Source organism: Paralichthys olivaceus, chromosome 3 (assembly GCF_024713975.1).
Source record: "Paralichthys olivaceus isolate ysfri-2021 chromosome 3, ASM2471397v2, whole genome shotgun sequence".
In the NCBI taxonomy this organism is placed as follows: domain Eukaryota; kingdom Metazoa; phylum Chordata; class Actinopteri; order Pleuronectiformes; family Paralichthyidae; genus Paralichthys; species Paralichthys olivaceus.
Window position 1 is genome coordinate 26,214,648 of NC_091095.1, and position 27,967 is coordinate 26,242,614.

The 27,967-nt window shown below is 38.7% G+C and overlaps 2 protein-coding genes and 1 long non-coding RNA gene across 10 annotated transcripts in view; 2 read left to right on the forward strand and 1 right to left on the reverse strand.

Annotated features, from left to right (window-relative positions):
* The window catches only part of szt2 (SZT2 subunit of KICSTOR complex), a 110,546-nt gene extending 92,649 nt beyond the window's left edge, over positions 1-17,897 (reverse strand). For 6 of the 8 annotated variants that reach the window (XM_069522641.1, XM_069522643.1, XM_069522640.1 and 3 more), the window contains exons 1-9: positions 17,590-17,897; positions 10,912-11,037; positions 8,314-8,487; positions 4,470-4,640; positions 3,764-3,886; positions 2,799-2,961; positions 2,102-2,208; positions 1,488-1,698; positions 247-417 (exon numbers count right to left, since the gene is read on the reverse strand). In XM_069522641.1, coding sequence (XP_069378742.1) covers positions 247-417; positions 1,488-1,698; positions 2,102-2,208; positions 2,799-2,961; positions 3,764-3,886; positions 4,470-4,640; positions 8,314-8,487; positions 10,912-11,037; positions 17,590-17,889 — 1,546 coding nt within the window. In that variant the 5' untranslated portion in view covers positions 17,890-17,897. Of the gene's footprint in view, positions 1-246; positions 418-1,487; positions 1,699-2,101; positions 2,209-2,798; positions 2,962-3,763; positions 3,887-4,469; positions 4,641-8,313; positions 8,488-10,911; positions 11,038-14,279; positions 14,464-17,589 lie in introns of those variants that run through there. The other 2 variants (XM_069522645.1, XM_069522644.1) reach the window with 1 other exon arrangement.
* Positions 15,537-18,865, forward strand: LOC138407266 (uncharacterized). Its single transcript, XR_011240702.1, has 2 exons — positions 15,537-16,690; positions 18,312-18,865. It is a non-coding gene; the product is annotated as an uncharacterized lncRNA (long non-coding RNA).
* Positions 18,866-20,953: 2,088 nt separating this feature from the next.
* ddx10 (DEAD (Asp-Glu-Ala-Asp) box polypeptide 10) lies at positions 20,954-27,328 on the forward strand. The gene is made up of 2 exons (XM_020081324.2): positions 20,954-22,607; positions 24,544-27,328. The coding sequence occupies exons 1-2, from the start codon at positions 21,261-21,263 to the stop codon at positions 25,690-25,692; spliced, it is 2,496 nt and encodes an 831-aa protein (XP_019936883.1). The 5' UTR covers positions 20,954-21,260; the 3' UTR covers positions 25,693-27,328.
* Positions 27,329-27,967: the final 639 nt, after the last annotated feature.

Consider the following 27,967-nt stretch of genomic DNA (forward strand, 5'->3'; position numbering starts at 1 on the left):
AAGAATGATAAATCCCTGGTACAAAATACTTTGGCCGAAAAATGTGAATCTCTGTTAGCTCTATTGCAATGTGATGAAAGGAAAAACCATCAAGTATGGTAAAAAAAGGCTGTTTAATCATGAGTGCGTTATTGAGACAAAAAATTTTCATGCAATGAAAACACTGCATCCTACACTGCATCTGATTGAGCGAGATGTCTTTGGAATTTCCGCATAGCCTTCATTTTGCTACAGAAAGATATTTACCTTTGGTGAGGCTGATTTCTCTGATGGTGTAGCCCTCTCTCAGTCGCACAGACACTACACTGATTAAATGAGCATGGACTTCCTTCTCTGTGTGTTTCTTCCTCCTCATGACCAGCGCGGGGTTACCACTGGCTGACACCAGATGCTCATTAAACAGTTTGTGCTGGGAAACTACAACACAATGAAGAGCTATTTATTATCATCATCATTATCACTTCCAATTGAAATTTGCTGTGCTTCTGTATGAATGAGTGAAACCTACAAGACATACACAGAAAATGTCCTAAAACATAAATCTGATGACACTGATGCAGACAGGGATACATTTGTTTCCGTTAGATATATATTTATTTAGAATGGGGGATAAAATTTTACAGATTACCTGGTGTTCTCTTGCGCAATCAGTACTCACCACAGTTTCACACTGTTGCATGGTGTGCACTCTCCTTTTTAGGCTTAAAACACAGTGTAAATAACATTGTTTCGAGTCGTATATGAATGTCGGGGCTTCCGGACACTTGTATGACACCACACGAGTAGTATGGAGAATGTAATGTGTTTTTCTATTGTTTTTTTTCATCTGAAGATAAGTCCCTAATATCTTCAGTTGTATTGGATTCAGCAGCTACACTGTTTACCCCTGGTATTCCAGAAGTTGTTTTGTGGACTCAAAAACTCCACCTTTTGGGTGAGCTATCCCTTTAAAGTCAGAACACACAAAGTGTTTCAAAATAAAGCTCCTAATGTAGCTTCTTTGATGGGAGGTGAAATATTTCACTTCATCACGAAGTAGCCTCCTTCAGTTCACTTTGCTCGTTCGAAGAACAGATTCATATCTTGTGGCCAGGCAATATTAAGCCATAGCAACAATTTAATTATCTTATGGTCACAAGGTCATCTCATTCCCAACCCCTATTAGCTTGGGGCTACACAATCATTCTTTTCCCACCACTGTCACCAGAAGGGTGCTATATTTAAGAGATACGAGAACCATTTCTCTGTGACTTATATTACAGGAGATACTATACAGGAGATATGGCCAGTCAAAGTGAGTCCACCCAAAAAAAGCTCAAATTTCATTAGCCCAAATCTCCCTTTAATTGCCATCTGAGGCACATGAGATTGTGGTCCCACAGATTTGTTATATGACCAAATTAGCAAATTAGCATATCGATGATGGTGCAGCCTGTGATGATTGTGTGATGTGTTGATTTGACATTGGAATAAGCCATGCGTCTCACCACAGTAGTACTCTGAATTCATCGACTCAGGGGTCTTGAGGAAGGAGTAGGTTAAGAAGGCCTTGTGGTAGGCATTCATTTCTTGGCTGGTCAGGTCCACTTCAGGGCAGCTAGGCAGGTATGAGCCAAAGGTAGCTAATGATATGAACTTCATCAGCTCTACATTAGGGATGTATCCAAAGCTGCAGTCATAGGAGTATGCACCGCCAACCTGGAATAGAACAAATGCAATCAAAAGAGCAGTCCGACTTTTCAGTGCAATGGCTCTTATATGTCTCCTCCATTCTGGATCAAGATGACAGAATCATCATAATATAGTGTTTTGAGTGGAATGATAGAGTAAATTGCTATGAATTCTACCCCTTATTACCGTAATATTCAACAGTGTCCATATTTATGTTTCCTCTTAGTTAAAACCCTTTTCTGTCATAGCTGTGCCACCACCACTACAATTTAACTGAATTTTTTGTATGAAAGGACTGCATTTCAACAAGATGTCTTAAGGCACGACATCAACAATACTGTATTTCTGGCATTGCACTTAGAAAATTAAGCTACATCGGTAACAAAAAACATAACTGCAAACATTGCGATGTTGTTATGATCTTATTTACCTGTACAAAAGAGCAAGCAATGGTTCCACTTCTGAGTTGGTTCAGCAGGGTTTCACACACTGCTACATCAGGGACACTGGTCACTCCATCTGTAATTATAATGATACCTGGAAAACACACACACATAATAATAATATTATGTGCTGATAGGACTTATTTCCCCCCCGGGGACCTGAGTGTAATCGATCTTTCCTTTTTTGAATCAATATCGGATAATTCAAACGAAGATCAATTTAAATCAGAGAATATTTTTTAAAACCCAGCCCTATGACCACAAAGCAATTCAGAAATCAGGAAATTCTGACGGGTGATTAAAATAAACGTAATTTGCAGATTCAAATGGCACAGACCCTTTTTGTGTTCTTTTTGTGTTTTTGTTTATTATCATTCGTATTCATTTTGGGGTGTATTGCTAAATTCAAATATGATAATTTCCTTTATTTTTTGATGTGTTATATCAAATTAATCACATTTTTAATGTATGTTCCTGAAGGTGGGCACCAGGAAAAATAGCTGTTCTTTAGTGCATAGCTAATAACCCCTTAAGGGTAGTGGTTGAGGTCTTCGATCTCTGGATCATAGTCTGTCTTGTGTGTCTGTACTGTCACGTCATCAAGCAAAATCTGATAACCTAAAACACATTTCATGCAGCTGTAAATGGGATATTTTTATATTTATATTCTGACGGCAAACCTACCTGCACTGGAGTTTGGAGGCAGCAGCTGAAGGGCAAGGATGCCCTGGCGTACCATGCTGAGCAGACCCATATCAGCTGACACAATAGAAATGCCCTGCTTCCTGTGAGGCTGATTGTCCATGTTGTTGCTATGAAGACTTGGGTTTAGGAGTGGCTCCAGAGACTGAAGGCACAGTAAAAAATAAATGCATTGGTAAATTTCATCAACTTTCAAGACTATAGAATGCAGATTTTACACTGACCGAATACAGTAAGATGCAAATCTATCAAATCACAAGAGGGGTTGAATGCCGACTAAAATGCATGCAGTACCCTGTGCTTGTGTTGGCAACACAAAATTATGCTAGCCTGCAGAGGACAGTAACGACAAAGAGTGCTGTGCACAGCTCTACAGTGGGGCAATGGCACAAAACAATCTTTCATGTTATCATCAGAAGTGTTAAAACCTCTTGGAAGCTGTAGTGGGACAAATAAGACTATGACTGGCTAATACAGTAAAGGTAATTATTGGGGAAAACTGCTTCTCTTAATGATAGCCTACAATATAAAAGAAGCAAGGCGAAATTATCACATCTTTTTCATAGTCCATAGTGTCAAGAAATGAAAATTGAAAAACCTAAATCAACAATCTGCTTATACGTCTCAATACTTTGGCTTCCTTACTCTATTTTTAGCTCTCAACTCCAAGCCCATTGGATGTAACTGAATCAATCGGACAACTATATGGGCTGTAGAGCTGTATCAGATATAAGTACAGTGTGTGTGCTCATGGTAATGAAGGAACACACATCACCCAGTGTATGGATCAATGACTACATTTCTCCCACTGTATAAAAATGACGCCAAAATATCTCAACACCTGAACATACAGTTAAACTTTTTAGTTTGGTCCATGGTACATGGATGTTAAATGTTTCTATGCAGACTCACTCATTACATTGTAAATGTTGTGCATCTGCACTTGCCTGTTCATGCTGCTGATGAAGGACTTCAGCAATGTTGCTCTCCACAGCTCTGAGTTGTTGATAAATGTGATGTAAGAACTCACTGAGGTCTGTTCTTTCAAGTTGACAGCCCTGTACCAAAACCTACAGGAAAATCAAAGCTGTCAAAGGAGGGCAACAACACTGACAATATGTGCATGAAAAAATATCTAAGTCAGTATAAGGCATCTGCCATCAGAACCCAACATATGCATAAAATAATCAGAGCATGTTGCTATTGAAATGTAAAGTACAGAGGACTGTCCCAAAAGACAATTTTGATGGATTGGATTGCACCAAGTTTTAAATTAGTCGAGTCAAAACCATAGACTGTATATAAAGAGGTCAAAACACATACATTTAAATAAGGCCACAGGAAGTCCATTGGTTGAACTTGTGGTGTTCTCCATCATGTGACTTCAATGCTAGTTCTGGTTACATGCTCAAAAAAGAAAACTTCTGACCACTCTTAACCACAACCTACAATGATATTGGCTGAGTTCAGGGTTAAAACACAACAGCCCTCTTAAAACTTAAAACCAGACAGGACAGAAAAACACTCCTTTTAAACATAGTGTGGCTGCTTCACCTTTTAGACATTTGGAATCTTGTTGAACATTTGACAATTGGAATCTTGTAAATCACCAGTAAAAAAACTGAGATCACATCTAAGCTACTGTTTTATAACCTGGTGGGATGTGAGGCCGATAATTGATGAATATGCCAAGATGGTGATAAAGATCTTTGGCTTGAAAAGCTGATCAGTTCCAGGGACTGTGAATGGTTGAGCCAGACCAGCCAGGCACCTTGACAGGGCATGAAAAACCTCATCAAAGATCATCTCTCCTGTGCTGTCATCCTGCATAACAGAAAACAAAACACAAGTACAAGTTAATGTATTATTTTCCATACTTCTAAAGCATCAGTTTCCAGACAGTGGCTTCATACTATACCGACAGCTGTAAAACAGATAATCCCATACTGCTTTGTATTGCCTAGATGATGCTAATGTCTGCCTCTGCTTTGGTCTCTATTAACATCAGAAAGAAATCTGTTCACACAGTGGCATATTCCATATGTCCAGGGACTGACCCACTGGGGCGGTTGGCATTGATATTACATATCATTTAGCTGATGCTTTTATTCAAAGTGACTTACAATAAGTGCATCAACCATGAGGGGACAAACCCAGAACAACATGAATCAAGTAAGTACAATTTGCTTCAAAAAGCCAAACTACAAATTGCTACATGTAAGTGTCATATAAGTGCAACAATATATACTTTTTATTTATCTATTTTTAATTAGTTACTAGACATCTTTTTCATCACCATGGTGTAGTCCGAAGAGATGTATCTGTAGTCTGCAGTGGAACATGTATAGACTTTCTGCTGTCCTGGTGTCAATGGGGGGCTCGTTCCAACATTTAGGAGCCAGGACAGCAAACAGTTGTGATTTTGTTGGGTGGTGTATCTCTTTAAGACACACCACTACGTGGCCCATGCACGGCCCCAGCCCCAGGTGTGCATGCATTCACTGATTCATTGATTCCCACTTTGGTAGGCCACGTGAGCGGATGGAAAAGATCAGTGGGAGATTAGCAAGTTACCCATTGTACCGTTGTGCTGGAAAGCTGATCTATACCCTCTCAGGATAGTTAATTTCCCATCTTTCCATCCGTGGCAAGGGAATTGAGAGAAGAACTGTACAGCATATTTCACAATTAGCTCTGCTAATGTGCCAAAATGCCTAGCACGTGCACTTCTGCCGCCCGCCAAAATTAATTTCGGCACCCCTCTCTTTGCAACATACCATGCCAGCAACAATACACAAACGCCAATATGCTGTACACATAAAGTGCAAGTGCAATGCTAGTGTGCTAAAAGTGCCAACAATTTATGTTGTATGTATTAGGGATGGGCATGATTAATCGACAAATTGATAATTGATCGTTAAGAATTTCGTTGATCACGTTATTTTTTTATCGATAAAATGCTCGAATAATGCGCATAATGCACGGAGGTACCTATGCATCCCGGCAATGTCAGTCCCCTCAGAGCGGGTGTTCTCGGCGGCTGGACTGACGGTCACCAGGCTGCAGTCGCGTCTGACCCCAGAGCATGTTGGGCCTACTAGTTATTTTTATGAGGCTTTGTTAAGTAGCCTAATTAATTGTTAGGTAGGCTATCTCTCTCTCACCCTCTTTTTAGACTCGGTGCCTTTTGGATAGTTTTTGAGTTACAGTATTATGTTTTTGGTTAAGTTATGGTTTAACATGATTTTTTTTATTATTATTATTTTGGAACAAACAAGGGTCAATTGTGTTTAAGAGCGCCGGCTTGCAGCTGCAGGCTCCTCTGCTATAGAGCACCGCAGCGCACATCTTCAAGTTTAACAATTGAACGTCAGTTTAACTGCCACAAGAGTTCTTCTCATAATAAAGATCTCATCGAGGAAAAACACGCTGTATTTTGTATTTTCATTGCATTTTTAATATATAAAAAATTAAATAATGTATTTTAATTAATTCAAATTTTTTAATGATTAATCGAAAATTGATCGTTAAGTCTCCCAACGATCGATTAAGAAAATTTAATCGAATGCCCACCCCTAGTATGTATGATGCAATATGCATTTTGCGCATCCATATCATGACTCATGACAACACATTTACAAAGGCTGTCTACCAGCAGTGCATCGTGATGGTGTGCACAGAGCATTGGCAGAAGTGTGTGCTGCACACCTGTAGCGGGAAAGCGCATTAAGGAGAGGAGCGCAACGAGTATGAGCAGTGAGTGATAAATTAAGAGCGACACGTGAAGGAGAGGAACAGAGAGACAGAGAAGAGAAAGACAGATGTCTATTGTCTAACAACGCACAACCACGCATACCACACCAACACACACCCCCACAAACATCCTACGAGTCATCACATACATACTACGCCCAGCCTGTTATAGGCATACGTTCTTGTACTGTGCTGTTGCTCATGAAAGTAACTTAAAGAGAGAGAAGTCATCTGAGTCTGTGAGACACGGTTGTTGTGCTAGTGATCTCTTGGCTCCGTGATTCTTGGGAAAAGCAAGTTGCCGAAGGAGGAGTTATCGGATGAAATTTTTGAATTGAGCCAAGTTGTTTTATTTTAATGCTGACTTTTCAGAATGAAACTAGAGGAAATTTGTCAATGAGATGGAACAAAAAGAAAGAAAGAAGCCAATTTGCTTGCCACACACTGTATTTACTAAAATAACAATAAATTATAAAGTAAAATTTTCATCTAAGAAAAAGTGTATTTATAACTTAAAACTTGTCTCTATCTTATGGTTGATTTGGATAACTAAATTTTAGAGTTGGAATATTCAGACTTTAAGTCTGTGAATAGAACAATTTGAAATATAATGCAGATAACATTGCAGTAGATAATAAATAATAGTCTTCAAATCAATCTCACAACTGAATTTGTATTATACTGAATTTGTCTGAATTATTTACGTTATCAACAGCTAATCCTAAAGTTTTAAATTTGTAGTTTCACTGTGCTTTTATAAGTTCATCCTTGAGTCCAAGTGAATTTGTGTACCAAATTTGAAGAAATTCCCTCAAGGTGTTCTTGAGATATCACGTTTACAAGAATGGGACGGACTGACAACCTAAAAAATGCCTCCGGCCACTAGCTGTCACCAGCACGAATGCATAATAGACTAACCATTTTCTAACTAACTTTCACTAAAGTTATAACACTTTTTTCTCCACACTACTATAGATTTTTTCAGACATGACCTCCGGAGGATGTTCAGAGAATTGGGTCTACCAGAGAATGAGGTTGCCTTTCACACATACATAATAGAGCAGGGATTTCAAATGTTTTTGTTTACAGCATATCAACACCGACAATTCACTTCATACACTGGTATGCATTTGTTCACCTCAAACACAGAAAGCCCAGGCTGCAGGTTTCAAACGCAAAACAAAACTGGGAGTACTGGGCTGGCGTGCCTCATTTATAACCAAAACGGGAGTTTCAGGGATGCGACCCTGTCCTCTGTCAATTTCAGTTGCATTTTTTATTATTACATTTCATCCTGTTGGGACTATAAATGTCAATAAATGGAGTGGCCCGCCAACACTGCCATCCCTTCTGCTAGACAGCTAGCATGGTAAGAACCACAATGAGCATAAAGACCTAAGGCATACATTATCTTTTCAAGTGCAGTGTGGAATCTGACCTGCATGTTAATACTGTATCTATACAAAATAAAACAGTACAACTCCAAAAACACCAAGAGCCAATGGGGTGTGCAGAAGAGTCATGTAATTAATGTGAATCAAGTAAGGTTTTCATCTGAATATTCTTAGGATACTATAAATAGAATAACTAAGATTTCTCTGCTATAAAGACCTTATGAAGCACATAACTGGCACAAAATTTGTGGTTGCTAGGAAGAGAACACCCTGGTAATTTTCTCTTCTCATTTATTGACTGTTTATTGAGGAAAAAATCTCATAACCATTAAATTGTGTTTACATCTTACCACAATCCCCGTGGAAGGGCTAAGATCCAGCTCGATGATGAATCTGTACCTCCGAGCCAGGAAGGTGGCCCGAGTGGAGGGCACCAACATGTACGGGTACATGGTTGGGGAGAAATCTGGCTGCCATCCTTTCGGTAAGATGCTCAACAAGTCCAATTCATTCTCTGAGTTCAGCTGTGAATGCAGGCAAACATGACATCAGTGACTAATTATTCATAACATTTATAAAGTTAAGAAAACTTGCAAATTGTTAGTCAAACATTCTTAAAGAATGGAATTTCAGAGCTTACTTTTGTTTATCATCTGTTCATGCATCTACCTACTAATTGCACAAATGTATGTCTGTCTGTCTGTCTGTCTGTCTTTCTGTCCGTTGAAAGCATATCTCACGAACCATTAATGAATCGACTTGGCATGTCTATTCTAAGTGGGCGTTGAGGAGGCAGTATGTCAGTCAGTCTGTGGGCCCAGTTGAATCTTCTTCTGATAAAATACAGCAGCAACAGGCAACTGGGTCCAGCTGAGGTACAAAAATATGCAACCACTTCGATCATTTTCTTTTTTTATTTCATCATATCGGACTGACAGATCACAGGTGCAGCAGGTGCTGAGTTCGATCAATGGCAACAACATTCATATAATCATTCAGTGTTTGGCAATTTGTCTTCAGAGTGAAAATGTATATAAAATCTTTACTGCAGATAAAAGAGTTATGATAAACGTAACATTTTCTAACTTCACCCTGTACCATAGCTGGTATATAAAAGTTCTGCACAATATGTCCAGCAAACAAACAATGACAAAAATGACAGTATTACAGTTGTCAAAAAAAATTGCTACTTATACTAATCAATACTAAAGAACTAAACCAGCCACTTTATCTATTTAATGCAAAATATTCACATTAATATCAATTCATATTTATCTGTTCCATGCACAATATTCAGCTACTTAGTTCAACAGTATATGCAGAGGAGCTGCTACTGCAGCACAATGTATTTTTGAATACAGCCATAAGAATGACTATTTACATAAATTCATCAGATAAACATCATAACTAAGGTGAAAGATACTTTTCTCTGTTTATTCTGCTGTGAACCATGATGTTAATCGGTCACAAACATATGTACTGTATTTCCAACACTTCCCGAACTGGGTTCAAAGTAAAAGCACTCCAGCTTTTCACTTTCTGAATAAATTAATTTGTTCTAACGGGACTTTGATTGTTATCGCAAGACTGGAAGATGCATGTCTTCATACCGTAGTGTCCTGGGGTCTCATTTATAAAACAGTGCGTGGGATTCATACTAAAAGCGTACATGCGCACAATAGCCGGAAATGGCGTACGTAAAAGAAAATTTAGATTTATAAAACCGTGCACACGCACACCTGAACATAATGTTCACTTTATAATTCACAGTGCACCTGGAAACATTCGTACTCGTAGCTGCCTCATATCCCACTCTCTACACGCCCACATTCAACTATAAATGTTGAATACAAAGCACCTACAATTGAGTCTCCACAGAGATTCATGACAGAGTCACAGCATCAAGCCATGAGAAGAGGAAGCGAAACTTCCTGACACTGACATCGATATATATAGAACTTAACATAATTATTATGATATGCTTGTGTTTGTACTGGGATGGTTCCGTTTTCTCGGTTGATCTAATACTGGAACCAAGATCACAGATCTATAGAATCTATATCAGGTGATCAGTCATCACTGAACCTTCATTTCCTCCTCATCCTTCCATTCGCGTGCATCCATCACGCAGCATAACACATGAGTGTCACTGCAGTATTTCTATATTTACAGCAATCAGAGTGATTACTTCACACAGTGGATCCTAACCTTCACTCTGGAATATTATTTGGAAAATAGAAGTTTGTTAAGTAACTAGTTTTTCTTTATTTTTGTGATTTGTTTGTAAGTGATCTCCAGTGCACTCTCTGCGCCTCAGTCACGTTCACTGCTGCGATTTTACATACACTGGTCATTGATGATACATGCACAGTGTTAGAAGATTTTATTAAAACTATTAATGACTCAGCTCTGTAACTGCTGTTTAACGGAATCTTAATTAGCTGTAAGTTGTTTTATATCTTTTGCAATTTAAGTTTCTTATGAATCAGTTATGTCACACAAGCAAAAATGAAGCTGTCTGCATCGCCACTTTCCCCTCTCCAAAATGTTCGTACGCATCGTACGTCCAGTCAAGTTTGTTTTTATAAATTCCAACGTTTGCGTGAGAAGTGGCATACGCACATTTCAGGCCCTGTTTTGTGCGCAACGGAGACTCCAGATCCTTAGTTTAGTACACAATCTGACTTGTATTGAAGGAAATGCGGTAGATATACCAGCAGCTCACACTGCCCATGTGAATAATAGACAACAGAGACACAGCTGATCTGCAGCACAACCCCAGCCAGTGAGTCCAGAGTGTTACAGGGATCAACAGTGAGGACGTTCGAGATCGACCAGTCGATCGCGGTCTAAGGGTTGATGACCCCTGCTCTAGAACAACAGTGCAGCCAGTATGGCCCTGGCTTTAGTCTCCCCCATGAGGACAGTACAATACAGGGTTAACTCACCAGTTCAGGCTTTGAGGCTGGCCAGATGACTTGGTTAAGCTTACCAAGGAACCATGCCAGACGCACATTCCTAGAGATCCGATACTCCTCCTTCATCAACAAGTAGATTTGGTCAGCCTCCTCCACCTTATTAAGATAAATAGATGAAATTTATTGATCTCAGTTGGGAAATTGTTGAAAAAAGAAGCACATACAGTGGTTTCAGACAATATTCAGATCCATTCTCTTTTTGCAGTTCTGATTGATAAAATTGCAGATCAGACCAATACAACAAAGCACATTATACATAACAGTAACCACAATCACAATTCATATAAGAACGCAATTTTAACTTTTTTAAAGAACAAATATTCATGTACACATCACAGTATACAAAAAAAAAAAAGAAAAACACATCTTGGTGTTGTGCATGGGAATCAACACATTTATTCAGTGCAGGTTCTCTTTTCAAACACACTTCGCCTCTATTTATTTTATAATCTCCGGGTGTAGTGTGTTTGCCAACTTCTCCCAACTACGAATCACATGTGGGCAGGGGTACACTGGGACAATAATTCAGGCTGGGAATTTGACTCCTTTCCAGGCCACCCTTTTTGCGTAAAGCACCAGACCTCTAACTTTTAAGGCTAACTCCATTTGTTCATGTAAAGGTTAACAGGCTGGTAAACAAGTAGGCAGCACAGTAGCTCACTGCCCTCTGTCATCTTTTCAATGACATCATCTTTGTCAAGTGCAATAACAATCTCATTCTCTGTTGCCACAACCAAAACAATTAAAATATAATATTTCCTTTTAATTAGTTTGTCCTGATATTTTCTGGGTGATAATCTGAGGTGGTGAACTTCCAGTCTCTGGAAAAAGGTAGTTTGTTTTTAATATCAATCTGAATTTAGAAGGGATAAAAGTGAAAATGTGATATTTTACTTTGAAATTCTACTTGACATTGACATTCATTTTATTACTTATCATACTTCATTCAGTTCAATTAATTTTGTGTATTTTAATTAATTTAGGGCTGTAACGAATCTCGAACCAAAACCGAAACTGCGGTCCAGATGTCCTATGACGGCTGCTACAATGATTATAGATAGCGGAGCTATAATATCTTTGGCTGCTGTGTGTGTTGCGGAGAGATGTCACGTAATTTGGATCTGCTGGTGAGGTGTTTGCCAGGCGCAGTGCGTTAAAGAATATCCTGTTCAGTTCGGGGGCAAGCCACCTCACACTCACTGGCTGGAGCACAACATTGATGTGGGGGATGCAAAATCTGTTAGGCAGAGTGACAGCTAATAAATGTAGGATGTTAGACTCTGAGGTAGAGTATATGTTAAAAAAAATATTTTTGCTGTGCGATCTTCTTCCAGCTGGGCCTCTCCCAGTCTGTTAGTTGTGAAATCTGACAGAACGCAGCAGTTCTGTAATGATTATTGTAATGTGAATTCACCAAAATAACCCAACTAATTTCCTCTAAGGATTGCATAGATCAAGTCGGTCCGGCCAAGTTTGTAAGCCAATATGTTTTGTTGAAAGGCTACCGGCAGGTCTCACTCTCTGCATGTCAATGCGAAATATTTGCATTTATCACTCCCTCCAGTTTGTATGAGTACATGGTCATGAGCTTTGGTCTGCAGAAGGCGCCAGCAACATTCCAGCGGCTAATGAACATGGTTGTCATGTTAATCAGTCCAAGTGGCATTGGAACTAGGCAAATGTTGCAATCAAATATGTTTGGACTTTTGAGATCTAGCATTTGTTAGACTTTGAAGATCTCATATGACTTTTAAGAATAGTAACCCTCAGGCTTAACATAGTTTAACCATGTTTAAATAGCCAAATTATTCTTAAAACATTTACAAAGCTATTTCAGTTTTTGTCTTTGTTTGACTTTGAAGATACCTCATTAGCCTGCAACCCAGCAGCCTCAGACAAATGTGGACTAGTGCAAATGGCTGATTCTTGACTTTATCCAGGAAGTAAGGTGGTGTACAAATTCAGGAAATTTGCTTTAAATTACTTAATATTTGATTTTCTCAAGGAGGACCACCTGACTGCCAATTATGTATCTTCCCCATTTTAAACAGGACAAGATGCTCTGCACAGGTTTGGACCTTTTTAAACTTTATCTGCTTACATATAGGTTTACGTTGACCATGTTCATGAGTCCATGTGAACACCCTAGTCTTGTAGTTTTCATGACCTTGGACTACAAGTTCATTAGTTGTGATATGTTTGACAATTTCAGAAATGACAGATGTTGTGGTAAAGTTTTTGTTTGACGGTAAATTCATATATTATAATTTTAGTCATATGGAGTTTTGCTTTGCTATTTTATAATACATATGGGATAAAAGTCAATATTCCTGCTCCCTCTGTCATTATGCCTTGTCATGTACTGCATTGTTATCTGAATGCTTGCTTACTATATTGTTAGCCTCTGTGGCTTTTAAACACTGACTGTAATTTTAATGTTAACACACCAACAACTCCCACATAGTACTCATAAGATCAGGAGTTCCATTTGTACAATCAATTCACATGAGCACACTAACTAAAGGGGACTGCAGGTTCATCCTAATGATGAATAAAGCACTGAAAATAAAATAAAAATACTATAAAGATACAAAATATGTATCAAATAATAAATGTTGATTTGTAAACATAATATGATATTCTGGATGAGTTTAGAAAACATATACTCTGAATTTAACAGCAGGGTGCTTTTGGCTCACTAATGTGAATTGGTAAATATATACAGCATTTGAGCCTCTATATATTACAGACTAAAACATGTTACTTCCCATTTCCTTCCAACAGCTACCGTTATAGCTAGTTCACCGAGCATCTAATTTAGTTAAATAATAACTTATAAATAGTTGTGATGTCATCTATCCCATGGACGTTTCAGGCGGACGCTGACAAGTGTATACCAATTCCAATTCAGATATTATCAATGCAAAACATATTTACGGTACACTTGTACGTCGAATAGCTAAAACACACGTACTACACATACTGCTATTATCAACTATTTTGGTCTTAGATCCAAATAAGTACTGTTCTCACAGGCCATGCATACAGGAAACTGTCCAAGCATTAATGTAACTATTGACTCGATCTAAGTCTTCACGTTTACTAGTATCTTAGCAGGCAATGCTTGCTAGTAGGCTAACGTGTCAACTGCAGTCATTGAGACCCGTCTGGATAAATGAGCACAGCTCTTTAGGGAGACTGCTTTTGTCAATGGGTCATCTTAAACAGTACTATAACGACTACTCACTGTCAGGACAAATAACCAACTGGAAAATGTGCCATCTCCCCCACTGTAGCAGCCCCTGTGCTTCTTTTTGCAGACTGAAGCAAGTATTTACCTCATTGTCCTGTTTCTCCGCCATGCCATGAAAAGCATATGGACTGTGTGAGTGTTAACGAGCTTCAGCAGACGAATATCGCTTTGATTGGCACAAAATAATCCGTGTTAATGTTTGTTTATCTGTCTTCTCTGTTGGTCCGGGTGTCATAGACAATTGTCAGTTTCGAAATGGTAACAGCTCTTGCATATCCGGTTAAATCATTCAAAATAAAACGAAGCACATAAAAATACGCATCAAATGACATCGGGGACTCCAAAACTTCACTTACAAACCATATACTTAATATACACATACATGTACGAAGTATACGTAAGAAATTTACCGCAAAACGTATTACAAACAGCTACAAATATAAACCCAACAAGTTATATTTTCAGAGTAAATACAATATGTGAATAATAAAAGTAATAATGGCTGAATTCCATTTAACTGCTTTAGTTGAAGGGTCCTGATATTGTCACACTGTCATAGCTTACTATTAGAAAATAGAACATCCATCCATCCATTATCTATACTGCTAATACATTGAGGGCCGCGTTGCCTGCTGGAGTAAACAGAACTGAAGAGTAATTCATATTATAAGTACCACCTGTACTTTTCCTGCTATGACAAGAAGAAAAGGTGTCTAGTCATGATCAAAATCATTAAAGGCCCTGTATTTATATAGTGCTCTTCTAGTCTTGATTTTTGGGGGCATTCACGCATTCATACCATACCAGGGGCAATTCTGGTTGGAGGATCACAGCCTATCCAATGTTCTACCTTGACAATTTGTTCAAATGATAACAAATAATGATAAACTTTACATGATAATAAATATCTTCTCAACAATGTTACAAAGTGCTACAACAAGCACAGTATAAAAAAGTCTAAATAAATGTAAAAGTACAAAATAAAACTGATGACAAGGAATGAGATGGCATTGTTTTCCCACATTTTTGTTAATCCCAGAGGCAAACAAACATGGAGAGCAGGAATTGTGGACTTTAAACATCACACAACTTATTCCAGAGTGCCAGCATGCATTGTAAAAGCACACATAGGCCCAGCAACATGCCTGCTTGTTTGGTCCACGATGAACAAACAAAGCCACCTTATTAATGTATCCACTTGGAACAGTTTCTTTAAAATTCTTCAATTTTTATTTTGAAATCCGAGTCAATAAACTTCCGCGGACATTGTTTTTGAGTGGCATGTGATAAAATGCCAGTGGGGAAGTGGCTGAACTACTCTTGGCTTAAGTGAAAAGGTCCAGCTTGAATTAGCTTCAACTTCCACTTGAGGCTTAAGCCATTCCACAAACACAATTCAACCGGATGTTATCAAAGCTAATTCTAGCCAGGCTGTAGTAAACTTGTGTTTGGCTCGTGCATGGATAACATTAGCAGCCCAGAATAATCGATTGTAGAAAACGTCTTCTTCCTCTTCCTCTACTCCTTTTCTTCTTTTGATGTTTAATTGCGGTTGGAAAACAACTTATCAGTGCTTTACCGCCACCGTCTGGAAAGGAGTGTGAGTCAGAACGGATATTAAACTAAATTCTGTTGTAGAGTCCTGTTTTTTAGAAACCTGTATATCGCCCTACATCTTGCATCACCTGAGTCTGTCTGTAGTATTTATCTTAGACAAACCATTCTTGATACTATCACCTCATTTCACCTACTTTCTTTTGAATACTCTGTATCTGCCCTTGTTTCCTCTGTCCCATTCTTCACGCCATCTCTTTTTCAGCCCTGATTTGAATATACTTTTGATCCTTGCTATAATTTACTGTCATATCTACATCTCTTTTACTTGTTGCTCCTTTTGCTTACTTATCAAACAGCTAATTTCCTTCCACCCTGATATGTGCAGGAATTCAAAAGTAAGTAATGTTGATGTTAAAAGCAAGTCAAATGTAAAAAAAAAAAAAAAATGTAATGCACTATTTCTTTACTGGGACTAATGACTTCCTGGAATCACTTCTGATTTCCAGGAAACCTCAGTAATGACGAAAAGGGTTTCATTTTACAGGTCCCTGAGACAGCACATCAAGGATCTTTGATAGGGGCTCATTTATCAACAACATAAGCCACCTAGTATTCAAAATTGCAGCAGGTTTTAGGTCAGTGGATGATTTACACCATGAACTTGAATAATGTTTATTTTTGTAATATCAGGCTCCAAGCAATCCTAGCATCGACATAACCAGAGATGTTGTCATTCGTTGTTTGATGGTTTACCTTGGGGAATCGACTGATCAACTTTTAAAAGAGTATGATGTAAGCTGAAGTACATATAAAATATAAAGAAGGTGATTTCTATCTCTCTCATCTCTTCCACCTGTTATGTCTTGGGAAGGTCACAACACAAAATACAGTCACAAGTACCTCCCAGTAACTCTTGGCAAGCGACTGATGTGGAGTCATGTAAGTAATCATTGTGCAATGTTCATTTGTTTTCCATTAGGGGATTTTAAAGTACTACTACAGAAACAGGAGGTGTTACTAAATCCTCCCCATCTCAATCTGATTCAGCAACTGGCAGAATTCAAAAGTTATCAATAGTTTACTTATTGTCTTTATAACATAGCCCTTAAGGTTTTTTGCTAAGAGTTTCTTCCTAAGAACTATTCACGAAGCAGCTGAGAGACACTTTTAGAGATACTGAGGCAACCTCTACAATAAGTGAAGGGGGTTAGAGTTGATTCAGTTGCTGTGGATGACTTCAAGCTTCAAGAATGAGCTAACAGTGCTTTATAAAGATTGGTTGACAGATGACCAACCTTTGTAAATCAATGTAAAATGATATATTCATCAATACATAGTGTCAGAAGTGTCAGAAAGAAAATAATTTATGTACCAATCCTTTCATTTAATTGTATAATTTAATGTGTGACTCTGGTGTTATTTAATTTGTATCATTTGTTGGTGAGCTGAGCCCTGTTCCATAAAACAGGATTACCAAATAAGCCAGGCTTATTTCGTTAGTGTGGCTTATTTTCCAGTGGATCTGCTTCCATAAAACAAGCTCAGCATAGTTCAAACCCAGTTACCACGGCTACTTAGAAAATATTTACTATATTAAATGACTTTGTTAATCACCATCAATAAAATATTAAATTAAATACAACATGAAACGCTGTTTTAAAGGCTATGTATTGGTTACATTTAAAATATTGAATATTACAATTAAAATAATGCCTAAAAAAGTAAACTAAGACGTTTTTAGGGTGTGTTTCCCTTTTTGTTGTAACTAATTAAGGTCCAGCCTATATAGGCAACCCCACTCCATGTATTTTCTTTTGTTCCCCTATATTATTACTCACCCCAACCGGTCCTGGCAGAGGCCGTCCACACCGAGCCCGGTTCTGTCGGAGGTTTCTTCCACCTGGGAGTTTTTCCTCCCCGCTGTTGCTCATGCTGGCTTCGGTGTGGAACAAGTTGGATTTTGTCTTTCTTAAGATTTTGGACTTTTGTGCAGCACCCTGAGACAACTGTTTATTTATTGCTGCTGTGATACCGCTTTTCATTATTATACATTTAAATTCTTCATAGGTCTTCATTATAAGTGCCTGCTCTGAGACAGTGAACATTGCCGCTTGCTCTTTCGTATTACATTTTGCCATTGTGAATCCAGTTGATCTGTGTTCGACCTTATGGGCTGCTTATGAATGGCGTGCACACGCAATTAGTCTGACTAGCTGAACCTGTCTTGAATTAGTTTGATTGCATGGATGTGGCTCGGCCTTTATGGAACCGCTTGAGCCTCATCTCATTTGTTAGGCTTATTCAAGTCAGGTGTTTCACATGAAGCGCCGCTTTTCTGAGCTTGTTTTATGGAATGGACCCTGGTTTGATCACTTTTAACTTATATGCTTTAGCAAGTATATGAGCTCAGATTTTTCTGAAATTGTTACAAATGGCCAAATAGGCTTTGACAGCCCCAGATTTTATTGTCCAAAGGGTTTGAGACACTTTGGGAGATGTTCAATAAAACATTCACATTTGGCTGTACAGTCTGAGAAACACATTGTTTTTGCTCTTTCAGGATGCTGATGAAGACAGTGTGTATAGGACCTTGCTATTCAAAGGATGAAAATCTACAACATCAAGACTAATACGTCAGAGGGTCCCGATAACATTGGTATCGTGGTGGAAGGCAAGAAAGTTCTGACTGCACTGAGTAACTTTCCAAGCGCTTGCTCCATGCTCATTGGGTTGACATATGCAGTGAATCTTGCCGGTACACATTTGTAACCTTCCAGAAACTCTTTCTTGATTGTTCAAAGTTGTCCCCAAAAGTGAACACCCTCAAGAATAAGCTACTAGCTTAAGAAGAGGGACCTTTTCACAATAAAGGAAATGTGTTAAGTCACTGTCAAAATTGTTATGTTTACCTTCAAGGATTTGTTAAATGTGAGATTTCTTATCGAGGAATTTAAAGTGAGTCACATTTTAGCAACGAAAAAGTAATCCAAGACCTTATCCCACACTCAGTGATATGTTTTTATTTTATAAAAAATGTAGCTGTTTAAAAAAGATATTGGCCCTGTTCATTTCAGCTGGCGAATGTAATAAAAACAATATTTTTAATATAAAAAAGTGTAATCATTTTTCAGTCTGAAAATGTTGTTGTAATTATGCATTGATGTGTTTCTGTTTTTCTAGTCTTTTTATTGTATTTTGGCATTTGCACTTGAAAAAGGTTGGATAAACATCAAAGTTGCATGAATAAATGTTTACCTGCTGTTCTTGTTATGGATGGTGATCTGATGATCCTACTTAAGTAAACTGTGGCACCAAAAGGCCTGGTATTGAATGGATTAGACATTGAAAATTGTGGCAAAAAAGTGACATTCAACGTTATTGAATAGATTTAAAGTCTTGTGATGTGATGAATTAAAACAGATGTACAGATAAGTAAGAATAGCAGTGTAATTGTGTTGAATTAAGCAACAATATGCTAAAATATGAGTTGATATAATTTATTTTATGAGTTTTATAAGTGAATCCAAATCAGTTCTATCCAGATATTTAGTAAGCTTTTATCAATTTAACCCAGATAATTAGTAAATATAAATCAATTTCAACCAGATATTCAGTAAATATAAATCAATTTCCACCAAATATAAGTAAATACAAATCAATTTCCAATATATATTCAGTAAATATAAATCAATTTCCACCAAATATAAGTAAATACAAATCAATTTCCATTATATATACAGTATGTATAAATCAATTTCCACGACAAATTCAGTAAATATAAATCAATTTCCATCAAAATATTCTGTAAATACAAATCAATTTCCATCAAAATATTCTGTAAATACAAATCAATTTCCATCAAATATTCCATACATCTAAATTATTTTTGCTCAGATACTTAGTAAATATTAATCTTTTTTTTTGTTTAAATGTAGTTAATTTATTCAGTACTTTTTAATCAAAGTTGTAGCACTTAAAATCTACTCAATTATCTCACTTGTCACTTTTTTGCCATAATATTTTTGAGTAACCAGTGGTCACATTAAGTAGAATTAATAGGGGTAATTATATCAGTTCCAAAAGAATATATAGAGAGGATTTTGGATTAAATGGAATTAGAGTAGGGCCCTTTGTATGCTGGCCACCTGTCCCTCCATGGCTGTGGGCAGAAGCTGATGTGGATCTGTCAATTCAAGAAAGCAGATGGAGTAATTATATTAATATTTTCACTGATGGTTCAAGTGATCCAGAAAGCAATTGAGTGGGGTTTGGTTCATGCATCCCCCATGTTCAAATCTGTCAGAGTAGAAGACTACCAGATAGGACTTCAATATTCACTGCAGAATGAATTGCTTTTTTGTGGGGGCTGTAGTGGGTGGAAGATGGAGGATGGGATAAAGTTGAACTGTGCACAGATTCAATATCTGCCCTAGTGGCATTGGTGGGGGGAGAAGGAAACAGAGCTAGGCCAGATATAGTAGTTGGGGAGATCTTAATGATGGTGTCTAAAGTGAAGATACAAGGAAGTAATGTGGGGTTTTTATGGGTGCCAGCACATGTTTGGGTAGAGGACAATGAGGTGGCAGATAGGGCAGCAAAGGCAAGTTTGGGCAAAAATACAGTAGATGTACAAGTGCCACTTGGAAGGATGGAGTGTCGTAGCATCATCAGTGAAAAGCTGAATCAGATATGGCAGCAAGAGTGGAATGGAGACATCAGAGGAAGAAAACTATACAACATGCAAGCGTCAGTTAAACCTGTCAATAAAATAACCGTGCCTCGAATTGATGAAATCAAATTGACAAGGTTAAGGCTTGGTCATTGCGGACTAGCAAGTGGGTTGGTGCTTGTGGGAAAACACAGAGATGGCAACTGTGGAGTCCTGGAGTCTGTCCAACATATTTTGATGTTTTGTCCACTCTATGCCAAAGAAAGGAGGGAGCTATTTATAAAAATAGGCAAACTGGGTACTGAAACATTTTCTATAAAAACAGTGCTTGGTGATGTACAAGAAGAAGAGAGATAGGGAAGTCTTGCACTTCCTTCAAACTACAAACTTATATCGCAAGATATAAACTGAGGACATAAACTGCAGTGATGTTTCCTTACCTGTGGGAGGCAGCAATGCACTAAATAGTGCCTAGTCTGCCGGAAAGAAAAAGAAGAAGAAGACCTGAGAACCCCTACAACTCTTACAACGGAGAGAGATTGGTGTCGCGTGATATTGACGTCACGGTGAAAGCGACGGCTAACTGCCTCTTCCACGCTGTTCGGGGGCAGTCGCGGTACAGCTTAAGTATAGGTTCCAATCTTGGAATCTGTGTTTTCGGTTGTCTTTAATTGCGGAACGCGAACAACCACGCCCAATTAAAAAGTGCATTAGCACCTATCTGTGGCGACCCGTCACACGAGGAAAGCTTGGAGTTCGTCACGTAAAACCCGGCATTAGAAGGTGCTTCCACGTGTGTTAGGAGGGACCGCTGGTGATCGTGATTGTTTGGATGAAATTATGGAAGCCGAAAGCTCAGAGTATTTCGGAAAGAAACCCAAACCAACAAAGATGAAGGACATTGCCGACCCGGTGAAAAACTTCGAGAAGTGGAAGAAAAAATACAATAAGAGGAAAGCACGAGTGAACCGAGAGAAAGCGGAGAAGAAACCACAGTGGCAGGTCGAACGGGAGTACATTGACAGACTTGTAAACAGGTATGGAGCGATCAACACCAAAGACGTTGTCAGGTTTTCAGATTTTCCCATTTCAAAGAAAACCCTGCTAGGGCTACAGGAAGCTCAGTATAGACAACCAACAGAGATCCAGAGACAGACCATCGGCTTCGCTTTGCAAAGTAAAGATGTCCTCGCTGCGGCTAAGACTGGTTCCGGGAAGACTTTGGCATTCCTCATACCGGTGCTGGAGTGTCTGTATCGACAGCAGTGGAGCTCCGTCGACGGCCTCGGTGCGCTCATAATTTCCCCCACCAGAGAACTCGCCTACCAGACCTTCGAAGTTCTGCGTAAGGTGGGCAAGAACCACGAGTTTTCAGCGGGGCTCATCATCGGAGGGAAGGATCTAAAGAGTGAATCGGAGAGAATCCACCGCACCAACATCGTTATCTGCACGCCGGGCCGACTACTGCAGCACATGGACGAAACGGCCACATTTCACGCATCCGACCTCCACATGCTGGTCCTGGACGAGGCAGACCGCATCCTGGACATGGGTTTCGCGGATACATTAAACGCCATATTGGAGAACCTTCCTGGGTCCCGACAGACGCTGCTGTTCTCTGCCACACAGACAAAGTCTGTCAAAGACCTAGCCCGGCTCAGCCTGAAAGACCCACAGTATGTGTGGGTACACGAGAAAGCAAAGTTCAGCACGCCTGCCACCCTGGAGCAGAGCTATGTGGTGTGTGAGCTCCACCAGAAAGTTAACATGCTCTACTCTTTCATTAGGAGCCACTTGAAGAGGAAGATCATTGTTTTCTTTGCTTGCTGCAAAGAGGTACAATACCTGTTCAGAGTTTTCTGTCGGCTCAGACCCGGCATGCCCATCCTAGCTTTGCATGGCAAGCAGCAGCAGATGAAGAGGGTGGAGGTCTACAATGACTTCATCAAAAAGCAGAATGCTGTTCTCTTTGCCACTGATATAGCTGCCAGAGGCCTGGACTTTCCTGCAGTGAACTGGGTGCTGCAGTTCGACTGTCCAGAGGATGCAGACACCTACATCCATAGGGTGGGCAGGACTGCCAGATACAAGGAGGGTGGAGAGGCCCTGTTACTTCTGCTCCCCTCAGAGGAGAAGGGCATGGTCAGCCAATTGCAGGAGAAGAGGGTTCCCATCAATAAAATCCAGGTAAGACATCAGACATACACATCATGCTATGCTTACAGTGACCAAAAAGGAGGAAATGGTACAATATCATGTAATCCCTTAAAGTTCTAATCAACTTAATGACATATGTGCAGGCTGTTGTTTATGTTCATTTTCAGTATACAGTTTAAAACACACAAGAAAGAGACACTTAACGGTCAGTATATAGGTCTGTAACATTCAAACAGCTTTCTGTCCTCTAACAAAGTACACACATAGGGATAAATTAGACAGCACACGATACAATTTGTATTGTTTTATTATAACTATTTAAAAAAATAAATCTTTTAAATATGTAATTATCTAATCTAATTATTTTAAATTCGATTTATAAATTAATTTATCCAAAATAAATTTTAAAAACGTGTCAGTTCAATTTCAGTCAATTCAATTCAAACAAATATGATATAAACAAAGTATGCACTGCAAGATATTATTCCACAACCAAAAGTAGCGCAGTCTGCACTGCTAATCTGCCTTTTACAGTCCCATACAAAATCTCTCCAAATTAAATTAGTATTAGAGCTTGTACCATTAAAGTAAAATGAATATAGTGCAATGTAACTAAGCATGTCCTTGAATCATCAGCAAGACTGCTCAGCAGAAATCTTGGGTGTGCATGCATTTTGGCTCCTTTTGTGGAAAAAGTCATCCATGCTGCTTTGTCTCATTCTGAAAAACAGACACATTAACACATTGGAACAATTATAACAGTGAGATTTTTTTTAATTTTTATAATTTCTACATCACGGCTTTGTTATATGAATACTAATAGACAATTGCGCGAGATAATTGAATTCAGAACAATTGTTATAACACATAGATTAATAAAATGTGGGAGTGAAGTTTTTTAACTTTCCTGTATTGTACTGACACATGGCTGTGGAGTAAATGTTAGAGGAATTCTTCCCTTTCATTTGTTGACAGTGCTATCTGATAAACATTAACTACAATATAATTTTTGTGCAGCACCAGCATAGTTAAAAATCCTAAATTAAAATGTAATTAAAAATAGTTAGACAGAAGAGGGTTTTGGTGAAATATTATTACATTTCCAATATGCCATATGTCAGAACAAGAGTGTGATTGAAACAGTGAGTAGGTTTATTTACATTTTGAGTAAAAGCAAATGAGTCAATTGGTGAATTTAATGCTGAACTAAGACTGTCCTTTGCAACAGCTACGTGAATGTTGAAATTGCCTACTAAAATGACTTAATCTGTGAACACTGTGCTCTTATAGTGATCGTTTCCACTGGACAGCTTAAAAACTACTGATTTCCACCGGTGTATTTGCTAAAACACTATCCATTGGCCTTGGATCAACAAAGTATTGCATTGGTATTACTGATCAGAAACTGTTCAACTATCATGCCCCTTCAGATAAGTAATGTTATATCAGCAACCACTATTACCAAACTTTCTAAAAAAGTGTTGATGGCATCATAAACTAACTTAGCTGAAAATTTAACCAATCTGAAAACATATGGTTTCTTCTGGCATTTCTACTTAACCGGATAAAATCACTCATAATGTTATATTTTACATTGAGGATAGCAAAGGCCAGCCAAAGCCCTCCCAAAAAAGTTCAAACTTCTTTAACCTATATTCCCCTTGAGTACGATCCAAAACAAAGAAAATTTTAGTTTCTCGTAAGCAAATCAGCATGAAAAATGTCATTTATATCTCTGACAGAGTGGCCTGATGTTGTATGCAATATAACAAATATAAATGTTGGATTTTCTACAAAGGAAACCAGATAGTTGTTTATTTTAAGAGACATATTGTTTTTTTGCTTTTGTCTTTTTACTTTTACATAAGACCCTCAATAAATATATTGTTCCAAAGTGTTATTATAACTTAAAAAGAAAAGTTAACAACATCAGTATTAATTCATTTCATTGTGTGGTTGATACCAGGTGAACCCAGAGAAACTTCAGGCTGTCCAGCAGAAGCTTGTCGCCTTCCTGGCCCAGGAGAAAGAGCAGAAGGAGAGAGCCCAGAGGTGTTTTGTTTCCTACCTGCGCTCTGTCTACCTGATGAAGAACAAAGAGGTGTTTGACGTTTTGAAACTCAATATTCAAGAGTTTGCTGTTTCGCTGGGCCTTGCTGTGGCTCCAAGGGTGCGCTTCTTAAATAAAGTTCAGGCACTGACAGCTGAGAGAGAAGAACAGACAGAGGCAGAGCAGTCTGAAGACCATGAGCTGAGGAGTTTTAAGGCTCAGCTGAGAGGAAACATTCCTCATCAGGAATTCCAAAACAATCAGTCAGATGGCGATGGGGAAAGTAGTGATGAACAAAATGCAGATCAGCTGAATACACGACTTCAGGTTGACAATTATGACGACGATGACCTAAGAGACTTGGACCTACTTAAAGTTAAAACAAAGAATGTCTTCAGTCTTACAAAGGAGGAGGAAACTGAGGGGGGACTCTCCAAGGACTCCAAAAAAAATGTTGAAAAAGAAACAAAGTTCAAAGATGCCAAAAAGGTCCTCAAGAGAAACTTCCATGTCAACACAAAAGTAACTTTTAATGAGGAAGGAGATGCTGTGCAGTTGTGGCCACCTGTCCAGCGGGCAGTGGCTGGTGAGGAAGAGGAGGAGGTTTCAGGTATCAATGTTGAAAAGGCCAAGGAAAGGCTGAAACATGAAGACCAGGAGTTTGACAAGCAGGAGTACAGCCGCAAAGTGAAAGCTAAACACAGAGAAAAGAGGCTGAAGGCCAAGGAAGCTAGGAGGGAGGCCAGCAGGCAGCACGGACAGCACTCTGAAGAGGAGTCTGAGGACGAGGTGGTAGCATACCTGGCCAATCACAGCGAAGATGACTTTGACCCCAGCGCTCTTCCGGACCCTGACAATTTGTGCTCTTTGGAGGAGGAAAAGGAGGAGGGTCAAAGTGATCAAAGAAAATCAGCAAAAAGGCAACAAAGCAGTGATGAGGAGCTTCGAGCAGGGAAGAGGAAGAAAGTAGGACAGCTGAATAATGAACAGATACCTCTGGACACTGGTCTCTCTCTGGCAGAAGACGAGGAGTTAGTCTTGCATCTGCTAGGGGGATGGAGGTAGACAAAATCGGATACAGGGATTCAGGGTAGTGTTGATGAACATGTGCCTCATTAGGACATTGTATGTGTGATTTGATCAGATTTGAATCACAACAACCACACAACCCACCAGCTGTCATAGCATTATGATTCAAATGTTGGATCTTTTATGGCTCATACAGTAGATCTACACCTTTTTAAACAACTCACTGGAATAAACAATGATTACAAATTTGGTAGAAGCTTATTTGTTGTTAGGGAACCTGTTATGCAGTAAAAATAAGTTTTCAGAGTTTGTTTAAAGTCCCCTGAGCTATTACATATACACCTCTGTTACATCTATAATGCAGGATTTTTGTAATAAATTTGTAGTTCCTTAAGGTAAGCCGACATGCTGATGGCATTATCATCAAATTACATCACCAGGGTTGTTATATCAGTGGTGTTAAGCTCAGTGAAGATTATATTGAACTGTTAAACAAAGTTATTAGCAAGTGCTGGATGGTGGTAAAGCTGCTCCAAAAAACAAGTTATATTTTGTTACCTTGTTTCCATCTATTTTGACCAAATTATTAACGGTCACATCATGTGGATTTGCTTTCAGTAATCACAGTGTTGGGGATCACAGCTTTAGGCCATGTTGTGTTCTGACTTTGTGTGTCAAAATGCAGGTTTAGGTTACCAGTAGTGATCGATTTTATTTACACTGTGATTTGATTTAATAACTGAACTGAAATTATAATAATGTGCTAACTGTTTATCTCTCCCTTCTCTCTCTGTGACACATTATTTTATAACCAGCTCCATCTTCCAGGAAGGTATTGTAACAAATTATGTGAATTGAAAACTTGCCATCTGTCTATGTTGAGTAATTTTATGGCAGAGAATGCAATCTCCTTTTTGAAATAAACTTGGATATGGTCTGTTCAATTGAATTTGCTCATTGCCATGTTGATTTGAGTAGTTAAAATGAATTTGACCCTGGAGCTACATACAAATTTAGAATAGTTAGGTAGTTTAAATGGATATTCTATTCAATACAATTTTATTGGTATAGCGCCAAATCATAATATACATTATCTCAAGTCACTTGACATAGAAGGTCAAGAAATTAAAATTGTAAATATATAGAGAAACCCAACAGTTCCCACAATGTGCAGCACTGAGGCAACTGTGGAGGAAAAACACCCTCATTACTGGGAGAAACCTCTAGAACAGTCATTCCCAACCTGTGGGCTGCGGTATTGCAAGTGGGCCATCAAATCACTTTCAAAATAGTATGATTTTGGTGGGGGGTAATTATATAAAAATAAAATAATATATGAATACTGTTCCATATGTTAAAAAAAAATACTTTTAAAAGATATTAAAATGGTGTGTGTGTTTGTGTATGGAATTCAGTTAATGTATCTCTGCACTGCATTTAGTTCATACTGAGCTCTGCTGTCAGGTCTGAAGTTATTGTGCCCTTGTGTTATTGTCTCTGTCTGTTCACTTGAGAGAAAATATAAAATTGTGCTGTGGTTCCTGCATTTAACATTACACTTCAACAAGTGCTCCCTGCACTGTGGAGCTTCCTGCATGTTCCATGTGCTTTCAGATCAGTCCTGAATGTTCCATGTTTCTCATCAAAATAAAAAAAGTGGACTGAGAACGCATTATTTGGCCTCTGTATTGTTTATTGGGTCGGAGGTGGGCTGTAAACATTTTTGAGATTTTCAAGTGGGCCCTGAGTTGGAAAAAGTTGGGAACCACTACTCTAGTCTAGAAGAACCGGGCTCAATGTGGGCTGTCACCTGCCTCGACCGGTTGGGGTGAGTAAAGAAAAAGGGGAGGAGAGGAGAGATGGGTGGAAGAGAGAGAGAGATAGTGGGGAGGAGGAGGTGAGAGAGACTGGGAACACTTGAGCACCATCAGGTGTCAGAGAGAAGGGAAGAAATGCTCAGTAAATAATGGGAGTTCCCCCAGCAGTCTAGACCTATAGCAACATAACTTAGGGATGGTTCAGGACTCACCTATAGTTATCCAGAACTAACTATATCTTTATCAAAAAGGAACATTTTAAGTTTAACTTTAAATGCAGAGATGGTGTCTGCCTCCTGAACCCAGAGTGGGAGCTGGTTCCACAAGAGAGGAGCCTGGTAGCTGAATGCTCTACCTCCTGTTCTACTCTTACAGACTCTTGGAACCACAAGAGAGCCTGTGTTTTGTGAACAAAGTGATCTATTTGGATAATATGGTCATGAGCTCTTTGATATATGAAGGGGCTTGACTGTTAAGAGCTTTATATGTGAGGA

Coding starts and splice junctions, on each gene's coding strand:
- ddx10 (XM_020081324.2), top strand. CDS start 21,261: ATGGAAGCCGAAAGCTCAGAGTATTTCGGAAAGAAACCCAAACCAACA. Junction 22,608..24,543: donor TTCCCATCAATAAAATCCAG/GTAAGACATCAG, acceptor GGTTGATACCAG/GTGAACCCAGAGAAACTTCA.